Here is a 21,534-nt window from a genome sequence, read left to right on the forward strand (position 1 = left end):
GTGGGAATGTGACCGTGGCTGGAGCCGCATCATGGACCTCAGTGTAGATGGCTGCATACTGGGGAGGGCTGAGCAACAAGTCAGAAGGAACCTGGGACCCTAGGGACCCTGGACCCACTTGGAAGTCCTGCACAGTAGTGGGTAAAGAGATTCCTCCTTTGTGTAAACTACTGTTGTCATGACAGCTGAACTTGATTCTAATCTAGAACCTGCCACACAGGTCAAGGCTTCTGACCAGAGGGAAGGTAGAGATGGGCCCAGAGCACTCTCCTCCCAGAGGGTTAACATTTACTAAAAAAAAAAAAAAAAAAAAAAAAAAAAAGCAAACAAAATGAGAAAACAAGTCCAGAAAATCAAGACATCAGAATAAAAGTATCAACACACAATAACAGTGTTGCATAGCTTGAAGGTTTTTATATTGATCAAATTGTATTTCAGCAGAGTCACTGTAAGAACAGGCCAGAATGAAAAACATTCCAAATTTACAGACAAAATATCGCTGATCAATTAAGATACTTTTCAAAACGACAAGACTTAACACAAATCCCTTGGTTGTTCCAGGTGGAACGTGAGTTATAAGAGATGCTGGACAGCCCGACCATCAGACCCCCCACCCCTGCTTGGTTCCTCAGACTAAGGTCAGAGTCTTTGCCAAGAACTGAGGGACCAGCTTTTGGAGACAAATTCTATAAACATGATACATCTCTCTCTAGTAGCTTACTGGAGGCTTGGGCTTAGGATTAATCTCGATTCTCTGGAACACAGACTCCCAGAATGGTAGACGGTGAAAAGAACCAGAGGGCTCATCTAGTCGAGCCCAACCTCCCTTTCACTGATGAGGAAAGTGAGGGCCAAGGGTGACGTATCTTGTCTAAGTCTAGTCTGGACCCACATCCTGCCTCTAACTGCCTCTCCCCATTGACGCTGCCTCTTCGATGCCTCTGGTTCTAAGATAACTTCTGTGAGAAACAAAAAAACGTCAACCAGCAACTGCAGCAACAGCCTCTGTGCTTGTCTCAAAGCAAAGTGAAAAATGAAATTACTGTGGTAGGAACTGAAGACCAGCCCAAGTTTCTTCTCTAACCCTCCTGCCCCAACTGAACTGAGTTGAATCTTTTCTTCTGGAAAGTCAAACAACATCAAGTGCAGGTTCTAAGGAGTGACACCAAGAGAGACCTCTCATCTTATGTCTGCACACTGATGTCTAATCAGATCTTCTGAGAGCGCCAGAATGCAGGATGTAAATGTCTTCTCCATGCATACCACAATTTCCCAGGCAAACTATCTATCCTGATTTTGATGAAGTTCTTCACTTACAGCTAATAAGGGCTTCTTAGGTCCAATTGCATAAGTATATAAGGTGGTGAAGCAGAAATCCTGAACTCCCCAATTTGATGATCAGTAGCATCTATAGTATCTACTTGCACGTTTTACTCCTTTTGATAATTCTCTTGTCTTGTTCTTCCCCAGGATTGCATGGATTTTGTTCCGGGTAACATCTGCTGAGTCTGAACTACTGGCCTGCACAGTGGCGGAAAAAGGCTGGTGGCAATCTTTGGTAAACTTTTGGGTAATCGATGTAAAATAATGGCAGCATTTCTGCAACCATATTAAAAAATGCATTTCTTTAAAAAAAAAACAAAACACAAATCTCCAAACTCATTTAGACTTCACAAGCTTTTTATACACAGGGTGGTGATGCCTCTTTTATCAAATGGCAATGATTTGTTCAGTATCCTGATGGCATTTCAATTTACTTCAGCCGTCTCTCTTTTTTGGTGGCTGGCTGATGGAATTTTCTGAGTCCAGATTGAATAGAAGTACTTGCATGATATTCCTTTGTGCCCTTGGTTCTCTTGAGAATAAAAGCGATTTCCTCTTACAAAAACCTCAGTGATTCTACTTCTGTTTCATGGGTTTAGGGGCTAGTCACTAAAAAATTAATTTTTCCAAGTAATGCATCCAGAGCAGTGTCAGATTCCAGCTGATGAAAACTTCAATAGCGTGATCTCATTCAACCCTCATATTTGACCTAGAGTCCTCAGTATTATTTAGTTCGCCTATTTTACAGATGAGAAAATGGAGATAACGCTTTCAGGTGACTAGGCCCAGGGCTAGCTATTGAGAGGAATCAGAAACTAAATCCCCCAGCCCTTAGCTCCAAGCCTTTGCCGCTATACTCAGCTAGCTTGGTATCATGCTGACAAGGTTGGGGCTTTGTCATCTCCTGTTGCCCAGCGTGGGTTATGATACTGTACAACAGCTCCCCCAACCCCTGTCATTTAACAGTAAAATGTCAGTGGGGAAAAGATGGAAAGAATGCAGGAAATATGCTAGGTCTGGAGACAAAGAACTTTAGAAACCTGGCCCCTACATAAAGGTCTTTATCCATCTTGTGACCAGGAAACGTTTTTGCTCAATTGGTCTGGAGTTTGCTAAACATCAAAACGGCCTCATATCAGTGTACTGTAACATGGAACCATCCTTTTTCTATAAATCCCGTCAAGAAATTGGATACTTAGTTAGCTGCTTTTTCTGGGTACATAAAACCACTATTTCAAAATACCACATTCAAATTTTCACGTAATTTATTTTCCTTAAATAATAATTTGCTACAATCCTGTCACAAATTAAAAAAAAAATTAACACAGTATTAACAAAGGCAGAATTCTTTAGGACAATCAAAATCTTGGTGTACTCAGAATAAATTAACATCAAATTGTGTTTGTATTCAGATAGTCTGATCCTCTCCTTTGAAATGAAATGGAGACCATTGTAACTAAGAGTGAATGCACACATTTGTTCTTCTATACAGAGACTCATTCTTTATATAAACTCAACTGTAATTTGAATCAAGTTAGGAATCCTGACAGACACTCACCCGTGGGCGCACACACACAACACAACACACAGATACACATCCACAGGCAACCCTCTCGAAGCTGGGTTTCCCGTGGTTCAATGTCTAGATCTTTCCTCGGAAGGGCCAAAGATTCTGAATGTTTAGATGACATCCCATCTCCCCTCAGGAAAATCATAATGGTTCAAGTGTAATAGCTCGAAGTAGCAGCAATCCATGTATTAGATTCAGTAGTGGATGATTCCAGTCCTGGGCGCGGGGCGTGCAGCAGGAGGGAGGCAGACACAAGAGGCACCTGCTCCGAAAGCTCACACGCGGGGCGACACCGGGAGTCCTCACTCTCAGAGTCTCGGCTGAGAACTCACCTGAAACCTGCACTGCTCGTCCGGTTCAGGCACTGGTGGGAACCTGAGGAGGGTCACTAATGCAGGGAGGAGGCAGGGCACGTGGACACGATTCTCAGAAACGCCAAACGGCAGACGCGGCAGGGAGATTGGACAAAGGAAGGGAGGGCACAAGGGCACAGAGGCACAGCTTGTCCTCTGCCTGAGACCCCATCCCCTGCCACTCAGCACATCCATGGGGTCCCCCGAGCATCACCGAGGCTGGGAACACTGTTTCAGCTCCGCCCAGACCCACGGAAAGCTCAGCTCTTAGTCCTAGACCCACAGACACACAACGCATCCAAGTAACTCTGAACGGCCACACCATCTCGCTTCTGGGAGGTCCACAGCATGGCTGGTGTCCTCTCTTAACTACCCAAGGATGGTTTACAGGAATATGGAGATGGAGAGGGAGGAAGGCATTAGGACAGGCCCCAAACTGAGCTCCCCTTCTGCTTGGTTCTCTCCAGAGGCGGCGCGGGCTGCATGATGCTATAACCGCATGCGTTATCTACACAGTTCTTATGTACACGATACCTTTTTTTTTTTTGTAATAGAAATTTAAAGTGCCTGGGTCAAATGTGCTCACTCCTTTCCCACAGCCTACAGGTTCCTCTTGCCGCTTCCAGAGAGGAGGATGCCCCGGGGAAAGGGGAATGAACGTCTTCACAGCAGTCTTAACTGGGATCCAGCATCTGGACTAAGCCTTCTTCATAAACGCGAAGAATTGCTTCACACACAAACTTGTACTGGCTCTGGGGAGGAAAGGAAAGCCCGTCAAGCCAGCAGCTCCACAGACACAGCCTCTCACCCCAGACAGTTATTCTTTCACCTCATTCATAAACACCCTAAGCTCCAGCTCCAGTTGGGCCCGGCCCTGGGTTACATCCAGGGGCCCAGAGTGGAGTGGACACAGCTGTGAGTTCATTGTTCTGTGAGACAAGGGCTGGGGTAGCTCCCAGGGAAAGCTGGGCACCTCGGCCGAGGGGGGACCAGCAGTCTGGGGAAGTCCGGGAGACACAAAGGACGCTGCAGGCTGGCCCTTCCAGCAGATGCCTACTCAAAGGAGCAGGGTCAGGGATCACCGTCCCGGCCTGGAACACCTGGGTGTGGGGGGACCAGAGGGAGGCTGCACAGGTGGGCTGGGACCTCGTTGTGGGGGACCCCCGCCCTGGGGTCAGGAGTCTGGATTTTGTCTTTTTGAAATGATAGTCACTGGAAGTCGCTCTGCAGGATATGGTTCTTTTTATTAACAAACACCTGAGACTTATTTGAGGGATGTGTTCAGGGTGAAGGAAAGCCTCAGACTGAGCTGCACCAGCTAGGAAAATGTGTCCAGAAGACACATTGAAACATTTTTTTTAACTAACAATGAGGTCCTCCATACCACAAAACTGGGCAGAGAACAGTCTTAAATTAACAACTTTTTTTTTTCCTTAACCAGATTTCTTGGGTGAGTTGCATGCTAAGTCGCTTCAGTCGTATCCGACTCCTCGCAACCCCATGGACTGTAGCCCGAGAGGCTCCTCAGTAGAAGGGATTCTCCAGGCAAGAATACTGGAGTGGGTGGCCACACCCTTCTCTAGAGGATCTTCCCGACCCAGGGACTGAACCTGCGTCTCTTACATCTCCTGCATTGGCAGATGGGTTCTTCACCACTAGGGCCACGCAGGAGTGCACATGAATTTAAAACAAGAGTTCCTGTGATGACCTAGTGGGGTGGGGATGGATGGGTAGCTGGGAGGGAGGGGATATTTGTATACTTATAGCTGATTCATGTTATTGTACAGTAGAAACTCACACAACATTGTAAAGCAATTATCCTCCAATTAAAAATAAAAATAATAAAAAAATAAAATAAAAACAAGAGCTCACAATCATCAGAGAAATCTTACGAACGTGGGCCGTGAGCCTGTGAGGATACAGAGCTGTGTGCAAGACCCGCTGTCTTCTCTGCTAACTCCTCCTCATCCATCAGGGGTGGGGGTGTGTGGGGTGTCCTGGAGGCCTTTCCTCCAGAAAGCCCTGCCTTTCCAAGTCAGCTTCAGATACTCTTCCTGAATTCTCAGACTCCCCTTGGACTTCTCCCACTGCTGCTGAGGTTTATAGTCAACTGATCCAGTCCTACCAGATAAAAGCTCAGGCCTCTTCTGTTGGTGCACTATCTGTTGAAGGGATGAAGGAAAGAATAGGGGGTGGTCCCTATTTTGCAGATGGGGACACTGAGGCTGAGAGAGATTAAGGGACTCTTCAAAGGTGGCCCTGTACGTGGGGGAGAGTGAATCGTGCATTTCCCCAGAGCCCCCTGCCCCTCTCGTAGATCTAGGGGAAACCAGAATATTTCCTCTTTTTTTGGGGCTGCACCATGAGGCACCTAGATCTTAATTTCCTGGCCAGGGATTGAACTTCCCCTGCATTGGAAGGCAGAGATGTAAACCACTGGACCACCAGAGAAGTCCCCAGATTACTTCCTCTTGAGGACACTAGCAGCTCTGGGTATGAAGGGGAAGACAGCCCAGAGTAGGAGACAGTGGGGCCCTGTGAAACATGTAGGTGGGGGGGGTGAAACCCTCAGGTGACCTTGCTTACTTCTGACAGGTGATGATGGGTCAGCGGCTTGACAATGCAGAGTGCAATCAGGGCTACTCCCTGGTCGGCAGGGAGCAAGCGGCTAGCAGGAAACAAACTGTGAGGCAGGAGAAGCGGAGGGCAGCAAGCAGCAGAGGCCGGATGGGGTGGGCGTTGGAACTGCTCAGCCCTTGACAAGCTCTGTGACCATGGGCAAGTGACTCAGTCCCCTGGGGCCTTGGTCTCTTGACTTGCAAAGCCCTTTGTACATGCCTGGCCATTGTTAGGATTTTTATTATTAGATTTCTACTCACTGATGTCTGCACCATCATGGCGCGCTGGTCTCGCATTTTCCGAACAATATCCAGTGGGTAAACGGGCAGGTTCCTCTCGATCAGGCACATGGCTGTTTCCATGGTGACCAACACACCGGTTCGACCTATCCCAGCACTGGGGGAAGAGAAGCAGGGGCGGAATTTGCTCAGACAGCATTTCTGCACAGCCCAGCTCAGCTCCCCGCCCGTTCCCACGTTTACTCAGATGGAGCTTTCCTCCCTGACCTTCAAAGGACACGGAACACACGCTCAGGGCGTGCTCCCAAACAGGCCAGAGGCTTAAGAAACCAATGGGAAGAAACCCATCTTTCTGTGCAAACTCCACCCCCATCTCCTGCACATCGACCACAGGAACAGACGGAAAGACGAGGTAGGGACTCTGCTGTCCAGTTCTAGGGTGCAGTCAGAATTTGTCCAAATCTTTGGACAGAGTGAAGACAGAAAGCAACCAGAGCCTTGTAAGCGCATATTGAGTCTTGTGGGATGTAGGTGGGTTGGATGCCTGCCAACTGTCTCCAGGCCTCGCCCAAGGAGTACCAGCATTGATAAAACCAGGTCAATAAGCCACAGTACCTGCAGTGAACCAGGACGGGCTCACCGTCCACTCTCAGGGATCGCACGTAGTTCACAAATTCCAGAAAGTCTGAGGAGTCGTCGGGGACGCCGTGGTCTGGCCAGGCCACGTACTGGAGATGGGTCACTGTGTGGTCCTCCCCAGTCTGCAAAGGGGCAGGGGAGCCTCGCTGATCTATCTGGACTGGTGGGCAGGAGGACCCCGGCCCCTTCCCAGCCTCCAGCCAGCGAGCTCCTGTCTCTGGACGCTCTTCTGCCCCCTGGGGATCTCCCAGCCATGGGCCCTGCCCACTCCCACTCACCCTCCTCCCCGATGCTCCCAGGCCGCCCCCACCACCCCCTCTAGGACTCTGCAGAGGCCACCTCCTGCCCGATGGCTCTCCACCACTTCTGCCCACAGCCATCTTTTCCTGGTTGCTCCCATGGTACTTGCTGTCAAGGCCACCCACACTGGCTTTTTTTTTTTTAATGGGCAAAATATACATAACAAGAAGTCTACCATTTTAAACATTATTAAGTGTATAGTTCAGTGGCATTAAGTACATTGGCAAAGTTGTACAACCCTCATCACTCTTCCTAGAAGCTTTTCAGCTTCCCAAACTGGAACACCGTGCCCATTAAACACTACCTCTTCATCCCACAGGCTTGCAGCCCTGGCAACCGCCATCCCACTTCCGTCTCTGTGAACTGACTACTCCAGGAGAAGTCACATGGTAGTTGCCCTTTTGTGTCTGGCCTCTTCCGCTCAGTACAATGTCTTCCAGGCTCAACCATGCTGCAGCATGGGTTAGAATCTCCTTCGCTGTGAGAGGACTAGGATTCCACGGTATGACTACACCACAATCTGTCTACCTGTTTATCTGTCAGTGGACACCTGGGCTGTTTGCCCCGCAGGCTGTTGTGAATACACTGCCGTGAACATGGATGTTGGCTCTTTTCCAGGCAACCTTGCACATCTACTGAAATGCTCTCCGGGTGAAAACCCAGACTGACCCAGAAGTAGAGGCCTCCCTGAGCCCACGATGGATGCTAATTCAGCACCAGCCTTTAACTTGTGCCCTCCCGGGTCCCCCACAGCCCCTGCCACACGGGCCCCGCTCACCTCGGTGTTGGTGACCAGCATTTCCCGGAACACGTAGGCGATGGTGCAGTCCTCTGACTGACAGCGGATGTGAAAGCTGCCGTGTTCCATGACGTCGGGGGGGTCGGGCCAGTACTGGTGACATTTGGTCTGCAAGGGAATCGCCGGGCAGGAGTTAGGCTGGGCTGTGGGGGTGCTCGCGAGTGCTTAGCCGGACAGATGGGTCGGACGTTGGGCCAGAACTCTCTCACTGGCACTAGCGGCTCTGAGAGCCGCTGGGAGGGAAGGAAACGTGGGCAAGGCCGCTCTGGCCTGCGTCCGTGCCGTGTTGTTCAGGAGGAGCGGGGCAGTCAGCCTGCCAGGGGCCAGGCCGCGGCCCTCACCCCGGCTGGAGCTCCATGAGGAACGCACCGCCTCTCTTTCCTCATCACCGGGTCCAACTGCTGGAGGGACAGGAGAGCCTCAGACAGACGTGAGAGGCCTTGGCTCAGGAGCGACCTCTGCTCCTCACGCTCGCCCACTGCAGGGCCTCTGCCCTTTCCTGCTCTCAACACCCCCTATTCTACCCCATCCCTCCTTCACGGGCCACCCCGTACCCCCTTGAGGAGGAAGGCCTCGAGGCACGGCCACTAAAAGTGCACATCTGAGAGAGACAGACAGAACTCCGCTAGGACCCTTCTGTCCTCCTCTGTGAGCCCCGTGACCTCAAACCTGCTACTACTTAACCTCTCCGATTTCCGCATTCTTCACCTGGAAGACAGGATGGCACCTGTTTCCCGGATGGTGACAGAGGCTGGCGGGGATGGTGTGCAGTGCCCGGCTCACGGCGGGGCAGGCGGGGACAGGCCAGCGGCCGCCGTCATCACTGGTGTTGCTACAGTTCCATGAGCGCTTTCACGTATGAGGCATACGGAGCCGACGCTCGGCAGACGGCAGAGGAGGAACCCGGGCTCAGTGGGACTTGGTGAGCTGCCCCCGTCCAGGGCGGCTGTGCCTCCCCACAGGTGGACTGCCCCCTGCCCCCACCCCTCTCCCCAGTCTCCTCTTCCCCCTTGCAAATCCTAGGGCTTCCCTGGTAGCTCGGCTGGTAAACAATCAGCCTGCAATGCAGGAGACTGGTTTGATTCCTGGGTCAGGAAGATTCGGTGGAGAAGGGATAGGCTACCCATGCCAGGTATTAGAGACTTCCCTGGTGGCTAAGACAGTAAAGAATTTGCCTGCAATGTGGGAGACCTGGGTTCGATCCCTAGGTTGGGAAGATCCCCTGGAGAAGGGAACAGCTATGGACTTCAGTATTCTGGCCAGAATTCCATGGACAGTGCAGCCTGGTGGGCTACAGCCCATAGGGTCGCAAAGAGTTGGACACAACTGAGAGATTTTTCAGTTTCACTTCACTTTCTAAATCCTGCACCCTCTTCCCTAGCAGTCTTGCTCCTGCCTCTGGCCTCAAAGCAAAGTTCAATGTCAAGTTGTCTATCCCATCAGTCAAATTCTGACTCATGAAAAAAAAATTTTTTTTTTCTCTCCAAGCCTACATTTGCATCGACTTGGGTAAAAATTATGCTTACTTAAAAATCACTGCAAAAAAAAAAAAAAAAATCACCACAGATGGTGATTGCAGCCATGAAATTAAAAGACGCTTACCCCTTGGAAGGAAAGTTATGACCAACCTAGACAGCATATTAAAAAGCAGAGACATTACTTTGTCCACAAAGGTCTCCTAGACAGCATATTAAAAAGCAGAGACATTACTTTGTCCACAAAGGTCTGTCTAGTCAAGGTTACGGTTTTTCCAGTGGTCATATACGGATGTGAGAGTTGGACTATAAAGAAAGCTGAGTGCCGAAGAATTGATGCTTTTGAACTGTGGTGTTGGAGAAGACTCTTGAGAGTCCCTTGGACAGCAAGGAGAACCAACCAGTCCATCCTAAAGGAAATCAGTCCTGGGTGTTCATTGGAAGGACTGATGCTGAAGCTGAAACTTCAATACTTCGGCCACCTCATGCGAAGAGCTGACTCACTGAAAAGACCCTGATGCTGGGAAAGATTGAGGGCAGGAAGAGAAGGGGACAACAGAGGATGAGATGGTTGGATGGCATCACCGACTCAATGGATATGAGTTTGGGTAAACTCCGGGAGTTGGTGATGGACAGGGAGGCCTGGCGTGCTGCAGTTCATGGGGTCGCACAGAGTCGGACACGACTGAGTGACTGAACTGAACTGAACTGAAAAGTGAAGAGGGGGTATAAACCCCCAGATGCACAAAAACTTGAAAGAGCTTTTCTGTTTTTATTTTCAAACATCAGTGAATGTTTGGAATTAAAGCATGCTGCCGGGAAGGCGGAGCTAAGAATTTACTTGTAAATGTTAAACCTGGGGGTTTTGGTTCGTGACCACTTCCCAACTCCTCTCAGACATGAAGGAAGGCTGTCTGTAGAACCTGAGGCAGACGGGATGCCCACCAGGCCTACGCCCACCTCCTCCTCTGCACAAGGGGTTTGGCTCTCTGCTGCAGGCTTCCTGGGGTCCTGCCCACAGGACAGCTGATGGGAAGCTTCTGTCCGAAGTGATGAGCTGATTCAGGGCTGAGCTACAAATCTCTCTATTTCTAGAGACTCCCAGTGAATCTGACCAGAACAGGACTCTCTTTACCCCTTGATCAAATCTAGATTTTAGGTTGATTTGGATCTCAAAGCATTTGAGGGTGTAGCGGAAAGAGCAAGAAGTTTGTGGAAATTCTGAATTTCCCTCCTGGTTAATAAGTTCCACTAAACTGACTGTGCCATCCTGGCCAAGATACTTCACTTTTTTGACCCCTGGTTTCCCCATGAATGCTGCTGCTATGGGAAGGGATGATGTTAATGACTACTTTTTTTTGGGGCTGTGCCTTGAGGCTTGTGGGATCTTAGTTCCTTGACCAGGGATTGAACCCATGCCTTCTGCAGTGGGAAGCATGAATTCCTAACCACTGGTCCGCCAGGGAAGTCTCTAATGCCTATTTTCTTTTGATCGGTATATGCTAAGCACTAAATGGTGCTTTTTACGGACATTATTTTATCTGGGGCTCAAAACAACCACGAGGTAGATAATGTCACTGCCTCTGTTTTGCGTAAGAGTAAACTGAGGCTCAGAGACGGAATCTGCTTGCGTCCTGCCCTCCATACAGGAAGTGGGGCATATGTAGATATCTGTTTCAATGGCAAGACCATTCTCTATAGCTCTGTTTCCTCTTGGAGGAAACAATGGACCTGAAGGGAGAACATAATGGAAAACGTTTTGGGTGGGAATGAAAAGAGAAGGCAATGAAGGCGAGCCTGCGGTGGGAGTGCTTCCCAGACCCCCAGCCTCTGGGGGAGGCTCCGTGTACTTGACGTTAGAGAAGGTCCCAAGCAGAGAGGAAGATCCCGCCAGCCACACGCCCATGGGGAGGCCACTCTGCTAAACGCAGAACCAGGGAGACAGCAAACAGGACACACTGAGAACCTCATCTCTCAGGAAATCAGGGGACAGTGCTGCTGACCCGGGAGGACTGACTCCAAATCTGGAGGAACTCAGGGACGGTGGTGGCGACCAGATAAGGGACCTTAGGACAAAAGGCTCAGGTCAGCTGAGTGTCTGTAACAGGAGAGGGAGGAAACACGTAGTAGCCTGGATTTGAGAAGAACAGGCTTCCAGCCACCCATAAACAACAGAAGTCAGTTCCTGAGGCCAGAGATGGCGAAAGGAATGCTCTGACTCACGGGAGATGGAGATCTCTAAAGCAGGAACCTGAAGGAACCAGCCGGAAGGGGTTCGATTAGGAAGAAAGGGCTGGGAAACAAACACCGCCACCCCCCCACCCCCCGCCCCACACCCCAGGGTCACATGGAGACCTCGGAGGAGCTCAGGTTCCCAGCGGACTCCAATCAGGACAGAGCAGGAGGGGCAGGACTCTCGAGAGCAGCTGGAGGAAGTGAGGCCTTCTGGATGAAAGGCCTTTTCTCCCATGCTGGGGCGGGCAGAAGGAAGGGAAGAAGGGGCTGCCATCAGGGCAGATCATCTGTCACCAGCCTCGCCTGCTGGCGCTCCCTCGACTCCATGCAGAACAATGGCCTTGCAGCTGGGAAGGGCCGGGACAACAGGAGAGGAAAGAGCGGCCGACGCAGGTGAGGAGAAAGCGCCCGGTTGCCCTGTGGGTTCAGGTGTCGGCTCTGAGGAAGTGCAGCGTTGCTGAAGACCTCGTGAGCTCGGGCAGTGTTCCCTCCACGGGCAGTTTCTGAGAAAACCTGGAGCGTTCAGCAGCGCCCCCTCTCCCCCACCACCAGAGTCACAGAACAGATATGCAAACACGGCACAGTTTCATATGGGGAGATTCTGGCAACAGCAAGGCCATAAACACGATGCCTTGTATCTATAAAATGCCAGAATGGCCCAGATGAAGGCCTGCAGAGTGTGGGCTTGGTAGGAGGTCAGAAGTATTAAACGAACTTCCCTGCTGGCTCAGACGGTAAAGCGTCTGCCTACAATCCGGGAGACCCAGCTTCGATCCCTGGGTTGGGAAGATCCCCTGGAGAAGGCAATGGCAACCCACTCCAGTACTCTCGCCTGGAAAATCCCATGGATGGAGGAACCTGGTGGGCTACAGTCCGTGGGGTTGCAAAGAGTAGGACATGACTGAGCAACTTCACTTCACACTTCACTAGGAGTATTAAACTGCATAGACCCACATGGTGGGAAACTGTTTTTCTCCATGTGTGCCATGAAGAGTGTCTCAATTTGGACCTAGGATAGCTTTAACATTATCTCCTTAGTACTTTAACTCTCTTTTTAGGAAAGAGCAAGCAAAGGTGTGGGTAAGCAGGCCTTGGGTTAAGAGCCTGGAAGCCAAGAATATTTATTTAGACTTTAATAATATTGTCTTGTGGCTTTTGCATTTTTACACATACCTCCCCCCTTTATGGCAAATGATACTGAGCTTCCAGTTAAGACGTATCTTTCAAAGAAAATTTTTAAAGCAAGGAAAGATGAGTCGATTTGAAGAAAAATAATAAACAATACTGCAGTAAAATACATGTAGTCCCGGCAACAATTAAGGTGGTACCCAAACTACTGTTACTGCTAACCAACATCTGTATGATATGTATTGTGTACTTTTCCAAGTACTTTTCCAAGAAGGCTGACTGTATTAACTCATTCGATTGCCTCACAAATGCACAATGTGTGCATGCATGCTCAATTGCTTCAGTCCTGTATGATTCTTTGCAACCCCACGGACTGTAGCCCGCCAGACTCTTCTGTCCATGGGCTTCTCCAGGCAAGAATATTGGAGTGGGTTGCCATGCCCTCCTCCAGGGGATTTTCCTGACTCAGGGATCGAACCTGTGTCTCTTACATCTCCTGCATTGGCAGGCAGGTTCTTTATCACTAGCGCCACCTGGGAAGCCTCACAAATCCACAGCAGGTATTATCAGCATTCCATTTCACGCAGAGGTTCTGCCAGTTTCCTAAACCGCACAGGTAGGGAGTAACAGAGGAGGCACAGGGACTCAGGAAGCGTGGCCCTGGCCTCTGCCCTTACTCAGGACACCGAGAACAAGACAGGTGCAGGTGCTCCAGAAACACCGAGAGCACAGGATGGGACTGTGAGCCAGCTGGCATTCCTGAAGCTCAAAAAAGGTCCCAGTGACTTCACTGCCTTTCCAAAACAAGACCAGAAAATTACACACAGGCCCACAGAAACAGAATAGCAACAAAGACTAAAAACAGGCAAAAAACAAGACTCCCAGACTAAGGGATGCCACAGACCTGCTGCCTTGTGATTTCAGCAAAGCCTCTGAGAATTCTCACAGTAATGAGATAAACCGGATGCAGAGACAGCCAGGGCTGGAAGCAGAGCTGGGAGAGTCAGCAACTGCTCCCCAAAGAGTGTCCGCAACGCCTCTGACTCCCAGCGTCCCAGAAGGAGCTTCTGATCGTCTTTTGAGGGCCTTTATATTTTTAAACAGTGATTTATGTGAAGTGATTCTGATCAACACTATGAGCGACAAGAAGCCAAGAGTGAGGGCTGACATGAACAATGACAGATGGGAAGCCCAAGGAGCGTGAGGGGAAACAAAAAGCCAGATCTGATGGCAAATCCCCCCAGGGATGGTAATGATGGACACACACACAACAGCTTAATGTTTGCCAGACACCTGCAACAGACAGCTCTCTAAGCTTTCCCTATATATTGTCTCAGTCTCCACAAACCCTCTGAGACGGCACTACTAACTGCAGCTTACGAACAGGGAAGCTGAGGGTCAGACAGGTTAAGTATTTGTAACTCGCTCCAGAAAACCTGTTCTGAACCCACAGAGTCTGGCTCCAGAGCCCCCCAGTATGCCGCAGTGTAGGTCTCAGCAGTCAAGTGCCTGGGTACAAAATGGGGAGACTGACCCCACAGCAACACTGAGACAAAGACCAGACAATTTCTGCTGACCAGCCACTTAAAGGCGGTCCAAGATTATCTTCAGATATCCGAAAGTGCATTGCATGGAAGAGAAGGGTCGCTTATTACTGTTTCTTCCAGGCAAGAAAAACTGGTGGGGTGGGGTTCAAAGTGCTGTGGATTTCAGTTCATTATGGAGAGGGATTTTTTTTTTTTTAAATCAGAGCTGAATAACCCATGGATGGACCCTGGGAGTGTTTTAGCCAAGGTGGGGAGCCATGTGTCTGGGACAGCCTAGGTGAAATCCACAAGGCTCTCCAGAATTAGCAGGAATCCTGATTTTTGGGATGAGAGGGAAGACTGATCTCCTCAAACATACGATCCATTCTGATTCTGTACACTGACTTCTGGCACAGATCTGTCTGGCATTCTGAACTACACACTGAGGACAGGCCTGGGAAGAAGTGGCACACAGATCCCTTAAATATTAACTTATATTTGAGTTCTGAATGTGTTTCTGGATGAACATTTCATCATGAAGCTGTCTAGACGCAGACAGAAGTTAGAGAACTCATGCTACGCAGTGCTCCTCGCACACTGACTCAGTTACATGGTCAGCGATCCGATCCTCTGAAACACACGTCAGGCTGAACACAGCATGATGCCATCGCTGTCCTAATTAAGCCCTTCTTAGCCTTTTTTTTTTTTGGCATCAGGTTTTGCTGTAACACAAGCAGAGACTGACAGAGGTAATTTCTCCTACTTTGTATTCCATTGTGAACCTGGCCCTTACACTGCTCTTCTGAGGACCAGCACATGTCCTGGGTGGGTGAGATCACAGCTAACACAGGAGTTCTGGGGCAGGTGAGGCAAGGGGAAGCGCCTTCCAGCCTGTTGTAGTAGATCCAAGGCAGGAATGGGAGGGGCTGCCTGATCATTGCTTAACTCGGAAAGGCCAGCAAGTGGGAAGGAGGAGGGCTGAGTTTCTCATCCCTGGAGCTGTCCATCAGGAGCTCTGTACAGATTCACGGGTCGCAAAGGGGGCTGGACTGGGTGACACTTCAGTAAGGCCTTTTCCAGCTCTCAGGTTCATGTTCCGGCAGAGCACAGAGTGACACGCACCTGTCTGGAAATCAAGCCACTTACCCGGCCTCGCTCGGTCAGAGTCGTCAACATGACGATGAGTGATAACTTCTGATCCCAGACCACTTGCCAAAACTGTGCACAGGTGTGTGGCAGGGGTCCCTGAGCGGCAACGTACTTGTTCACAAGGTGAGCAGCGGGGATTTCCATCTGGCAAGAGATGGTTCAGGCATTAGAACCTGTTACTGCAGCCAGGTGGACAGGGACCTGGAGCTCACCCACTTCGAGCTGGTGACTGTCGGCACACCACAACAGTTCTATCAAGTTTTGGCCAATAAGCATAATCAAAGAACAGGCTACTTTAGAAAATGCTTCAGAGGTGTTTGACAATAATGCTAGCTACTCAGGATAAAACTATGTGCTAGTCAATAGGTGATAATCAGAAGTGGACCTACAAGATGAAAAAGAGTTTAAATGACCTTCTCTGCTGTATCCTAAATATAATCAAAATTGGGAATCTGCATTTTCAGCAACTCATGCCAATCCTCATGCCCATAACTGTTCGTATGCAGGGTTTTCTATCAAAATATTTTCTCTGAAGCATAAACCACACAGGCTTATGCCACCAACTACTGTTACACTTGGCTTTCTGCATGGCTGCCAATGTTTGTGCCACTCAGTTGATGAATTTTTCTCCCCAGCTTCATTGAGGTATAAATGACAAATAAAAAAGGTGTATATTTAAGGTATGCAACATGATGGTTTGATATACATATACACTGTGAAATGATGATCAGAGTCAAGTTCTTGAACACATCACCACCTCACATAGTTACTGTCGGAGTTGATTAATGCTAAAACGTTAAAATAAGTACAACTGTTATCAGTATCCCTCTCCTACCCTGCTCTGCTTTTACTTCTAAACTAAGTCTTTTCTTTTTTTAATTATTTATTTGTCTGTGTCTGGTCTTAGTTGTGGTATGCAGGATCTGGAGTGTGTGGGCTTATTAGTTGGCATGTGGGATCCTGGTTTCCTGACCAGGGGTCGAACCCGTGTCCCTTGTATTGGAAGCCAGACTCTCAACCACTAAACCAGCAGTGAAGTCCTTTTAAGTGTTTTCTGTAAAAGAACACTCAGAACTGGCTGAGCTTTGGAACAGCACAGTGATTCACTCATTCTTAGGTGGGGATAGTAAACGAAGGTGCCTAATTCGTGGCTTGGTTAATTGCTTTCCCAGCCCTGGTCTTAGCCACTCCCCACCCCTGAGTGCATGGTCTTACCGCCCCCACCATTTCAGTGCTCTAATCACAGGACACCAGAAATGCTGAAAGTGAGGGTCAATGAATCTCACAGATGCTTTGGAATGAGCAGAATCACTGATCAGACCCATTCTTACTGGTAGTTATTGACATCATGCTATAATCTGAGAACTTGAGAAGTCCTCTGTTTATTTAGATCAGATAAACAGTGAGCTGAGGGCCAAATTTAAATGCTGAACTGCGAGCTAACAGTGTTTTTTTGATATTTTTGCATGGTTGCATTTGAAATGGTATATAAATACCTAATTAATATCCTCAATTTTGTCTCTTGGCTTGCAGAGACCAAAATATTTATGGTCTAGCCCTCTACAGAAATAGTGTGCTGAGCCCTGGTTTAGATGAAGAGGCTGAGGTTCAGAGAGGCCAAGTTGCCCAAGAAGCATTTTCAGAGTGAAATGAATTTCACAACAAGTTGACATTTTTTACCTTTTGTTTTTGGGCTATATGCCCAAAGGTGGTTTTATTTTTATTTTTAGGCAGGATGTATAGTAATCAGATGGGAGGGAAAAACACAGAAAGTTACAAATGTACCAATGGCCAAACAAAATACCTAAAGGTCAGCAGTTGAGGACAGAAGACTGAGTTTTGGTCTCATCTTCTGTTAGCTTTATGACTTTTCAGATGATTTAATTTCTCTGAACCTTAGTGTCATCCTCTATAATGAGACTATCCTGCCTTCCCTCAACGGCTGCTGTGGTGCTGAGACAAGACAGTGAATAGGAAAGCAGTTCGCCAACTGCAAAGCACCGCGCATGTCATTGTCATGCTTGTTACAACGATTAATGTGCTTTTTCTCATGATCCGGAATTCTAACTTACATTCACATAACTCGCATTAATGTAATCTTCGTTTCCCTGCAACAATACCCGGGTGGTGTCATCTGTGGAGGAGGAAGAAATTTACTGATTATTCAGAGTGTTATTTTTACCACCCCAAGTAAACAAGGGTTCAGTTCCCAGCCCATCTGCAGCCCTCGCCTCATTAGCATAAACACTATTCCCCAACTGTTCCGAGTTTGAAATGGCTGCAATAAAGACGGTGGTGTTTACAGACACACTGCGAGTCTTTCCAGAATACCAGACAATCTGTTTTAAAAAGGGAAACATTATCTCAGTGTGTGTGGGGGGAGGAGGCATTCATGCCAGATACTCACAAGGCAGTACATCTTTATATCGGTTTTTGTCTAGATTTTGAGGCAGCTTTGCAAACGTGATGGCCAAACCGGGCTTCTTTCTATAGAGTTGCTATATGACAAACAGGGAAGTGAAAAAAAAAAATTGCAAAACACAGCTATGAAGAGTGTGAAAACATGCTCTAACAGTAAAGTTTACCATTCACAGCAGCAAAATCTTAACATTTAATAGTGATTTTATATATTAAGAGAAAAATCTTCCCAGTAAGAAATTCTACAACCCCAAGAGAAACTGACTAAATTCTTCAATATATATGGATTTTTTTTTTTAACATGAGACTCTTGGGGGAAAAAAGTCATAGGAAGGCGTGTGAGTCACAGATAATGGATCACAGTAAGTAAAACTTCACCTTCATGACAATTATTTGACAAGAGCTAAAAGCAAGTAGAGGGAAAAAAAAAGAGTTCTGACTAAAAATTAAATAGAAATCATTTACATTAGTCTAAAAACATTTACCTCCAATTTAATGGAGTGAACCACGTTCTTTGCCAAGAACAAGAGCACTTTCATTCATCATTTCAGAAGTATACCTCCACAGCAAAAACATTTATTTAAATACCTAGTAAACTTCAATTAAATATTCCTTTAAGGAGGTATGTCCCTATACATGCAATCACTGGCAAAAATTCAGTTAAAACCCTCACTGTGTATCTAGAAGCACATATTAGACACATTTGTACTGTACCTGACGTCATGTTAACAACAGCTCTAGGAAAGGTATTAATAGTATTCTTACTTTGCAAGCAAGAGGCACAGATGAAAAGCTTGGCTCAAGATTACAAATGAGAGGCTGAACTCAGATCTGACTCTAATGCTTGAGCTTTTCTCTTTGAAAAAGGAAGAAAGATAGCGCTAAGTCGTGTCTGACTCTTGCAACCCTATGGAGTGTAGCCTGCCAGGCTCCTCTGTCCATGGGATTTTCCAGGAAAGAATACTGGAGCTTTCCATTTCCTTCTCCAGGGGATCTTCCTGATCCAGGGATGGAACCCGAGTCTCGTCTCCTGCATTAGCAGATGGGCTCTTTACTAGCTGGGCCACCAGAGAAGCCCTAAGACACATCTATTCCTTCCCAAAGTTTCCTCCTGCCCTTTTGAGTTCTCTTTTCTATACAACTGTATCTGCCATTTCAAACTAGAGTGTGAAACAATATTCACCGGTGGTTTTAGTTAACTTTGTGGGAATTCTAAAAGTTTTTTTTTTTCCCAGTGTTGGAAGTGATTTTTTGCAGAAAATTTGACAAATTCAGACTAATATAAACAAAAAAGATTATCAATAACTTCACAACCCTGAGAGGTCCCTTTTCATCTATTTTATGTTTTTCATGCACACATGTATACAAATGTATGTAATTATATGTGCAACTACACATAATACACAGATACATTACTTTTTTGAAAACAAAACATGAGACAACATATATTAGCACTTCCTATATTATGTTCTATGGAACCCAACTATTCTGGAAAAAACTATACTAGGTGGTGCTTGAAATAAGTTTCAAGGTCAAGGAAATTTAGGTAATACTATAAGTCATCTTATATTCTATGAATCTCTAACATGGCAAGTCCTGCAGTGCATAAGCTTATTTAATTCTGATTAGAGCGTTTCTCAAGCTAACTTGGCCATGGAGGATCTCATGTCTCAGAAGAAGTGTTCTGGGAACTATCACCATAATTTTGAAGGCTGTTTCTCTACTTATTATATAATGTCTAGTTTCCTGTGTCATTTAAATACTTGAAATATTCTCTATATACATGATTCCAGCTGGCTCAACAATCTATAAGTTTTCAAAGTTTAACTTTTATTCCACTTCTTGATTAAACTGTTTTTAATTTTTTACTATCAAATATTCCCAGGAACAGAATTACTGAATTAAAGCATATTTTTGAGGATATATATACACACACACACATATGTATATATATAGTGGAGTTGTCCTACAGGGGAATATGAGATTGGTTAGTTTGCCAAATTGCAGCCAGCATCAATTAAAATGTGTTTGCAGTCTGAATAGAGACACAGAATAATGTCTTTCCCTGTATATTTTTGCATATTTTATATTTTATAAACCAGCTTTGTTGGTCTGTTTCATTTTTTTACTCCATTTAGTTCTTTTATTAAACAAACTGCACAAGAGGCAATTAGCAGAGAGATTTTTGGTAATGATAATTATGTCTCATACATTTACCAAATGTTCAGAATTTCCGGTATTTCCCTAAGCTCAAATATTAATCATCTTTACAATTTCAGCTCCTAACAATCAAGTAGCCACTGAGCAACTTCTTAGATGTCTACGAGCTCTAATGGACTCTCCAGGCTCCTTCTAGAAATACATTCGTGATTTATTAGAAGTTTTGGTTTGATTCCGGGAGAAGGAGAATATCTGAGTCAGTCAATTCCCCTAAATGTCATTTTGGTTCTAACTAACTTCATAGAAGTGAAATCTAATTGAGTGAATATAATCAGTAATACTAACCTGGAGGCAGGAAGTTTTTCTTTTCCAAATAACAAAAATGTAAATGTAATCAACTTGAGATGGTTTAGTGGAAAAGCATAGATCTAACAAAGGGCTTTAACTGCAACAAGTTTATGAAGTATCTCAGCAGTAAGTAAGTGCTGATAAAATCATAGAGTATTAAAGCAAAATAAAAAATAAAGTACTATAGAACTATCTGTAAAACTTTAAATGTGCACACCCTGGGCTTTACTTGACAGAAGTGCATAAAGATACATATCAAAGAAATTTATCTGCATCAGGATATTTTCTTATTAGTAGACAACTGGAAACAGCCTGAATATTTCCTAATAGGGAGAAGTGTCAACTTAAATTATGAGAGTCATACCACAAATTACGTGCATATAGAATAAGATGGACTAAAAGTACAGATTTAAAAGGATATCCACTCATCTATTTAAGTGAAAAAAGGAAGTGGCAGAATAACATAGTGATGATCCCATTTCTATACATAGCAGTATATGTACAATGTGTGTACAACGTATGTATGTACACTTACATACGTGTGTGTATAAAATATATTTGCATGAGCAATAGAACAAGTACGGAAGGATACACATCAAATTGTTACTTGTTAATTATAACAGAAAGAAGCTAAAGGAGATTTCTGAATTACTTGAATCATTACAATGTGAATTTTTAAAAATTTAAATGAAATAAGAGCTACAACAAAAGAAATTTACATATAAAACTAAAAAATTTTTTTACAAAAAATTGGGTGAGCAAAGCTAAGTTTTTGGGGTTTTTTTGGCCTTTAGAAGGATTGACGATGCACTCATTTTTTTTTTTTCCAATTATTTTTATTAGTTGGAGGCTAATTACTTCGCAACATTGCAGTGGGTTTTGTCATACATTGACATGAATCAGCCATGATGCACTCATTTTTATGCCTGCCTTGCCAAGGCTAATACTGAACACTCTTCCCACTGGATTGCTTCAGTCCTATTCACACAGTTTCTGAAGGAGTTAGCAATTGGTTTTCCAGTTCTTTTAATTTACTGACTCTTCTCCAGACTTTGCAAGCTGTGTGGCAGGCTGGGTGTGAACACACTGCCCAGAGGAAGAGTGGTCCAGAGTGGACAGTGATGTGTTGGAAACACAGGTATGTCTTTCTGGAAGAATCAGGGATGGGAGAAAATGAGCTGAAGACTATTAGGCAGAACTTGAGACACGGCTCTTTCAAGAACTACTCATTGGACAGACAGTTTGTTTTGTTC

At 46.4% G+C, this 21,534-nt stretch overlaps 1 protein-coding gene across 3 annotated transcripts in view; it reads right to left on the reverse strand.

Annotated features, from left to right (window-relative positions):
• Positions 1–386: 386 nt before the first annotated feature.
• The window catches only part of PTPN3 (protein tyrosine phosphatase non-receptor type 3), a 113,874-nt gene continuing 92,726 nt past the window's right edge, over positions 387–21,534 (reverse strand). For all 3 annotated transcript variants that reach the window (XM_043453154.1, XM_043453155.1, XM_043453156.1), the window contains 7 exons: positions 17,763–17,853; positions 17,428–17,489; positions 15,353–15,499; positions 7,822–7,950; positions 6,720–6,865; positions 6,126–6,261; positions 387–3,998 (listed from right to left, as the gene is read on the reverse strand). In XM_043453154.1, the coding sequence (XP_043309089.1) occupies positions 3,921–3,998; positions 6,126–6,261; positions 6,720–6,865; positions 7,822–7,950; positions 15,353–15,499; positions 17,428–17,489; positions 17,763–17,853 (789 nt within the window). In that variant the 3' untranslated portion in view covers positions 387–3,920. The remainder of the gene's footprint in view (positions 3,999–6,125; positions 6,262–6,719; positions 6,866–7,821; positions 7,951–15,352; positions 15,500–17,427; positions 17,490–17,762; positions 17,854–21,534) is intronic.

Source organism: Cervus canadensis, chromosome 30 (assembly GCF_019320065.1).
Source record: "Cervus canadensis isolate Bull #8, Minnesota chromosome 30, ASM1932006v1, whole genome shotgun sequence".
NCBI lineage: Eukaryota > Metazoa > Chordata > Mammalia > Artiodactyla > Cervidae > Cervus > Cervus canadensis.